Source organism: Sander lucioperca, chromosome 19 (genome assembly GCF_008315115.2).
Source record: "Sander lucioperca isolate FBNREF2018 chromosome 19, SLUC_FBN_1.2, whole genome shotgun sequence".
Classification (NCBI taxonomy): Eukaryota; Metazoa; Chordata; class Actinopteri; order Perciformes; family Percidae; genus Sander; species Sander lucioperca.
The window spans coordinates 6807730-6815168 of NC_050191.1; the positions used below are offsets into that span (position 1 = coordinate 6807730).

Below are 7439 nucleotides of genomic sequence, written 5' to 3' on the forward strand. Positions count from 1 at the left end.
GTACCTGTCAATAGTGTGAATGCCCATAATGAAGGGCTGTACGTCAGGGTTGGGGGGGCAGCAGAACTTGCAGCGGGTTTGAGCGCTGAGCGGGGTGCCGTCACTTAACGCGAAATGGTACAACGGGCTGATAGCGGTGCCATGAGTCATCACTGATGGGGATACCAACACACACACACACACACACACAACCACACCCACACACCCACACACCCACACACCCACACACACACAGCGCAAGAAAAAAGAGGCAAACACAGGGTTCAGACCATTTCCAGCAATACAGAGAGACAAACAAATGTGTCGGGAAAAGAAGATAGTCCTTCGATGCTTCTCTACGGCTCTACCACACTTTTGTCATCGATTAATCCAACGATTATTTTGCATATTACTCTAAAGATTTTTTAACTGAACTTCATCACTGGAGTAATATGCAGTTAAGATAATCACTGGCAAATGTATTTTTGTCTGTCTCTATCAATTATGATCCCCTTTCTTCTGCTTGTCTTTACAATGTTTACACATCTCCTGCGCATATGAAAAGTTATTGAAATGTAGTATGCAATTCGATCTATTTAATGCAGGGCTGCACGAAAATACGAAAATATCTAATTGGGATTATTTTGACTGATATTGCGATTGCGATATAATTCACGATATTGGAGGGAATGATCATTTTTGTATCGTTATTCTCATTTTGATTGAAAAGTATTTACGCAGCTGGCCGAGAGTATATCAATGATTTCTGGAAGTTGAACAATCAATCGCGGCTACTCACCCTCATGCAGCAGCTTCTTGGCGTGGGAGGGCTCTTTGCCCTGCGGCTGAAAGAAAGCGTAGATACACTTCCTGACCAGGTCCTCCCAGCCAGGCCGGCCTGTCGCCCGCAAAGCACTAGTTTCTATGGAGATGATCTTCCCTGGAGGAGAGCACCACACACACACACACACACACACACACACACACACACACACACACACACACACACACACACACACACACACACACACACACACACACACACACACACACACACACACACACACACACAGTCAGATTTCAACATCTGCAGTAGCCTCCATACACGAAAAAAGTTGTTTTTTGAGTTGGAACTTTTCCTAAAATGCTCTTAAGGCCAGCATTTTTGTTTCTCTAACTAAATTCTTTTACGACTTTTCACTGGACATAAATACATATTATTGATATAACATTATAAAAGAAAGCTTTAAAGTATGATAAGAGTATCTGTAAATTATGCTACTTTCCTGTAATGTACAGATATGGAGTATACCTCTCAAAAGTCCATCGTATTCCAGGAATCCTGACTATTATATTATACCTGTGTGTGTGTGTGTGTGTGTGTGTGTGTTACCTGTAGGGTCCTGCTTCGTAATGAAAGACTCAGTGCTCAAAGGCTGGGCGCGAGGTATCCGACAGGCAATACAGATCAGGCAGCTCTGCAGGTCTGAAGAAAGAAAGGAAATGAGCGGTGAATTTTGTGTGTGTGTGTGTGTGTGTCGGGTACTGTAAGCCACAGAAAACCAAAGGTATTGGGGACAAAGGGAAACAAAAAAAGAGAAAAAATAGATGTGCCTGTCAAAACTGCCATGGAAAGATATATTTATATTTTTTTAATATCCTTCTCAGATACACGCAGTTGGTAAGAAATACATGACAACCTGTCAAAAATCTGATCATCATTTTGGCTTCTCTGTATAAATGACAAGTTGTAATGGCCGATCAAAGCTTGGAAATGTGTCAAATGAGCTGTCAATCGTAACTCTGATGCAAACAACAGATGTTGGGACTTAAAATCGACACAAAAAATAGAAAGATGTAGGATTAAGGGTTAGCTAACCCTAACCCTGTGAGTACAATTCTACAATCCACAAGAGCCAGTTCTTATCAAAATGACTAAAAGCAGGCAGCAGTTCAACAGCACAGTAAATCTGCAATGCATCACTCAGTTTTATCAAGGCCATTGTACCAACGACTCCAAGAAAATATAAAAATGTCCTGCAAGAATCTGGTCACTGTCCAACTGGTCAGACAGTGGAAGCTGTGATAGTGGAACATTGCAACATCGTTTGAAAACTATTCAAAACTTTCTCTCAGTAAAAAGATGAAAAAAAGGAAAAGCACACACTTCGCTCTTGCTATAGCATCACCATTATTTTGTTAAAGAATAATAAATGGTGAGGGATTTTCCTTTTTTTTCCCCAAGTATGTGATAATTTCCACCGCAACTGCACAGAAGAATAGTTGGATGTGCGCATTGTGTCTTCAAAACATTTACTCAGTTAAAAGAAAAAGACATCTGCATGACAAGTATTTTTGAACTATTTATCACCCTCTTAAAGAATACTCGTGCGTCCTCCGGTATACAAAAACAAGTGTCATAAGAATTTGTATCTTTTGTGGTATAAGTATACACAGCATTTATACCACTAATTTAATTAAAAAAAATAAGAAGAAAGGCGTTCACAGAAATAAAAACTAAATAAAGGTGAACAAACTTTATAGATACATTGTATTTTAAACAGATTTCCTTGTATAAATCTTCTGTATTGATATTGGTTTTAACAACTGTACAATCTATTGACTGAGTGCACTCGTGCGTGTGTGTGTGTGTGTGTGTGTGTGTGTGTGTTCGTTTGCATGTACCATCTCCCTCCTCCTGCATGGTCCGTGGTTGGGACACGGTGAAACACTGCATGATCTCATATTGCTGCCGAGCCTCCGGATTTTCGGAGTCCATCTCGTCCGGTGGCCTTTTCAGCATGCGACAGTTGAAGGTGTGGCTGTTCCTTCTGCCAGGTTCCTGTGGCCACGGCACGCCGTTTACTGGACAGGGAGGAACATAAACACAGAGTTTAGTATTGATAAGTACAATTAACTGTTGTTATTGAGATGTTAAAGGCACCCTGTGGATGTGGATTATGTTTTTATTAGCCGGTCGCTGTTTATTTTTGTCCTGCAATACGCATCCCTGCCAGAGGCGTTATTATGGATCCCACGTAACTTCTAGGCAAGTCCCGCCCTACGAAGGAGCTCGATTGGTTGGGGTTAGGCATTGACCTCGAGTGGTTAGGGTTAGGATAGCCGGTTGGTCAGGGGATAGGACCTGAACAAATCGGGTTACGTTACCTTGCGTAAGCATGCACACCTGGCCAATAGTAGTGTGCGAATGCTATTGAAGGGCGGGTCTTGCCTAGAAGTTGCGTGGGTTCCATATTAACACCTGCCAGAGGTTTCACACTATTCCACTGACTTACTAGCGGCAGTAATGCGCCAACAAACGCAGCTGTGTGCCAGCAAAGGCAGGAAGGAAGAAAAAAAAAAGGTTTTGTAAATGTTTTATGAGTTAGGATAAGGAAGTTTTTAAACATACAATAAAACTAATCGATGTGATACTTTGATATACATCAAGGTGACATGGCCGCGGTCAACTCAAATGATAGGTGTTTTGTTATACAAGGTATTTTTTGTTAGATTATGTTTTGGGCATTTCTGCCTTTTATGGATAGGACAGCTATGAAAGGGGGAGAGAGAGGGGAAAGACATGCAGGAAATCGTCAGAGGTCGGACTCGAACCCTGGACCTTCTGCGTCGAGGCATAAACCTCTGTGATGTGTGCATCTGCTCTACCAACTGAGCTAACCAGCTTAACCGTGATCCCCGTAGACATGGCTGCTTCTTTGTTATTTTTGTAACATTTCTTAGATTAAGCTTTTTTTCTTTCCCTTTATTTAAAAGAGTAAACCTGTTAAAGTGCTCATATTTTGCCAATTTTCAGGTTCATAATTGTATTTAGAGGTTGTACCAGAATAGGTTTATGTGATTTCATTTTCAGAATTTGCTGCTCCTCTTTTCACCCTGTGTATTGAGCTCTCTGTTTTAGCTACAGAGTGAGACATCACACTTCTATTCCATCTTTGTTGGGAGTCGCACATGCACAGTAAGTACTGCTAGCTTGTCAGTTGCAGAGTATGAGGGCGTGCCACGCTAGCAGCTAGGCGAGCATTATAGTGTTACAAAGTGACCACGTTTGTCTCTGAAGTAAAGGCTGGACTACAATAGAGCTGTTTGGAGCAGTTTGTGAACAGTGTTTTCTGTTGGAGATGGTAAGTCCCTTTGGGGGGGACTTTGGGCTTTTTCACTTTGTAAACCTATAAGGTGCACAAAAACATAAATAACACAATAAAGGAAAGGGAAAAAGCCGAAAAGCACATAATGAGCACTTTAAAAAAAACAATCATTTTTCCTCAAATAAATAATGTTTGCAATAGTATCTTTGACAGTTCTGTTAGCACAACAACAGTCCTGGGGTCCGTTTCACCAAATTTGCAGGATGAGATAATTTCTAGGGCCGCTTCTTTGTCGATTAATCTGTCAATTTGGTCTTAGTTTGCTAAGATTTCTCTGGTTGATTTGATTTCCAAGAAACCTTTGAGCACATCACTGGTAAACACAAGATTTAAAGTGGTGCTTTTGCAGAAACTCAGTTTTACAGATCTGTTGTTTAAATCCACTAATCGATAGTCTGACAAAATCATGTGTGTTAGTCAACTAAGAATTTCTGTAGCAGTAGTGAGAACAAACCTGTTTAAAAAAAAAATCCTTTTTCATCCTCAAAATAACAATCAGTTTGCACTAGTATCTTTGACAGCTCTGTTCACACAACAACAGTCCTGGGGTCCGTTTCACCAAATTTGCAGCAGGAGATAATTTCACCTTGCGCTCATTTTGAACATATATGAGCATACTTGCAATCCATGCACAAGCACACAAAAACCCTGAAGGAGTTGCAAATGTATCTGCAATTTGTGAGCGACAACAAATTGTGAAATGTGGCGCTGCCACCATTTGGGATCTGTGTCTAAACAATGCTCAAAATCGCTTTATTGAATTGGGCACCTGATTTCCAGTAAGCAAGCCAAATCCAAATGTCCTCTTGGCTCATTTCAAATGTTTTTTCAAGGTTGCTGGAAGATGCCAACGTTGTTGAGTGAGTAATCACTCCTGGCTCAAAATGAATGCAGCAGACACTTGCAGCTGCTACACACCGTATTAAGAAAAGGGTATTTTCTTTATTTTGCCCAGTTGTCACATTTGTTTTTTGTTTTCTTTTTTGGGTTCAGTTTATAAAACAAAGCACCCTAAAATCTCACCTACAAGACCCTCCTCTAAGGGACTGTTCGTCATTTATTTCCGGGGCCACCGGAGGAGTTTTGGGATCTTTAATCAAAAAAGACCTGACCCTCCCTTCACCAGCAATACATTTTGGATGACCCTCCAAAATGATATGGAAAAAAGGGATGACCCTCCCTAACAATGTATTGATGCATTCTGTACTGGTTTGCGCTTGCTCGCTTACAGCCATGACATACGTGATTAAACCTCTGCATTCTCATCTTACGCATCACACTCCTCTGTTATGGTGGCCATTTCAGTAGATTTACTCACTAACATTGTTGTGGAAACACTTCCTGCATTACTTCAAATACTAAGTTACTCATCTAGTAAACTAGTATTCACATGAAATAAAACAATAAAACATTGAGACCATTCAGCAAAGCACACTGGGTAATAACAAATTCAACACTGGTTGCTATGGACTCGTCACTAGGCTTCCTCAGTCATTGTATATTTTAGCATATAGGTAAAGCTGCCAAAGCTGAATGTTATCCAAAACTCCATTTCTCTGACGAGAATTTGAATTTGAAAGCTTGCATGCTACCACTCCTTCCTTCTCAAATGCCCTGAAAAGGCATATATATATATATATATATATATATATATATATATCTCACCGAGACCGAAAGGATATTTGAGTCGGGTATGGCTGCAGCCTGGAGACCTCCCGTCTCATGCCATCATCTCATGCCCTCCCGGCTTGGTGCAGTCCGCAAGCTTTGACTTTTCAAAATAAAAGCTTGCGTCTGGTCCGTTATGTTTTCGTACGGTGTTTTGGATGTTTTTGAACTAAACAGTATGGCAATCACGCTAATGAATAACATTATTTTTTCATCAGATGTCTTAGTTACAACACGATGAAGCTAGCAAAGCAGTTTTGTGTATATATGTGCGAGCGGGATTTATTCAGTTCGGGAAATCCCACGGTCTCTAAAGCTACAGTTCAAATTGTCTGGCTGACTAAACAGGGAGGGACCCATCTGCTAGTGATAGGGGCCGAGACTGAGAGAGCTACATGGGGCTACATGGATAAATATGCACCAAACAAGCCACTTTGAAATGTTGCTGTTCTCATGAATACAAAAGTTGGGTGACCCTCCCCCCTAGACTAAAAAAAATTGGATGACCCTCCCCTCAACAAAGAATAAAAAGACATGACCCTCCCCTATTTTCCTCCGGTGGTCCATTCCATAAATACTGAACAGTCCCTAAGAGTAATGCGTGTGTGGCTAAAATGTAATTTGTATTTAGTTTCTATATGATAGTGGGTTTTAAAGATCTGCGTTTCAGGTAGAAAGGAGAGCTGTAGTGACTGACACAACATTAAAAGCAGTTAGAAGATCAGAACAGAAAAATTGTTGTTGCCTACTGCACTCCTTTATCCTTATACAACCTCCCTCATCCCCCCTCCGTTTTCACTATAATCTCTTCTCAAGGTTGTGGCTTAAAAAAAATAAAATAACATTATCACAAAGAAGAAAGTCATTGTTACACTCTTCCCTCAATCCTCACACTCACCCACACATTCTCTTTACTCTGACCCTGTCCGAGCCCATTTTGCAGCTTTGTCAAAAACACTTAAAAACTTTTAATTCAAAATTTCCACAGTTCTTCACTCTGTCCTTCATCGTGGCTCTTCAAATGTGCTTTAGCTACAGTATTTTCCATAAATAAACCAAGTTAATTATCTGTATTTAGGACTACATTCTGATTCTGCTGCCAAAACCCATCTCCCTAATTGGTTCCATTGGCATGGAAACTGTAAAATTTGAAGATACTGAAAATGCAATTACCAAATATCTTTAAAAAAATAACGACTATTGGCATCTTAAACCTAGGATGTAAAGTATTAAGACAGCGGATGCATGCACACTCCTCCATACTTCCAGCACACTTACCCAGGCTTTTGGGCAGCAGATTGCGAACAAATTCATTGTGGTCTCCCACATGGAGGATGCTGTAGACACTTGAGGTCATCAGCTCCCCCTGGGCGTATCCAAGGTAACCCGTCACGTTCTCTGAAACAAAGATGATGCGACCCTCCCGGTTGACGACGAAGAAAAACCCATCAAGGGCCTGGATGGAAAATCAGATTGTGCGAGTTGAGTTTAGAGTAAAAATCTTTCTGAGGACTATTGTTAACTGCTCCTCAGATCTCTGCTGGGTAAATCCAGACAGCTAGCTAGACTATCTGTCCAATCTGAGTTTTCTTCTGCACGACTAAAACAACCTTTGAACGTTCC

General features: G+C 40.8%; 1 protein-coding gene across 2 annotated transcripts in view; it reads right to left on the minus strand.

The window, feature by feature from the left end:
- Positions 1–7439, minus strand: part of ncoa1 (nuclear receptor coactivator 1) — a 65227-nt gene that overhangs the window by 14719 nt on the left and 43069 nt on the right. For both annotated transcript variants that reach the window (XM_031321745.2, XM_031321743.2), the window contains exons 6-10: positions 7095–7272; positions 2665–2844; positions 1373–1465; positions 779–919; positions 5–152 (exon numbers count right to left, since the gene is read on the minus strand). In XM_031321745.2, the coding sequence (XP_031177605.1) occupies positions 5–152; positions 779–919; positions 1373–1465; positions 2665–2844; positions 7095–7272 (740 nt within the window). The remainder of the gene's footprint in view (positions 1–4; positions 153–778; positions 920–1372; positions 1466–2664; positions 2845–7094; positions 7273–7439) is intronic.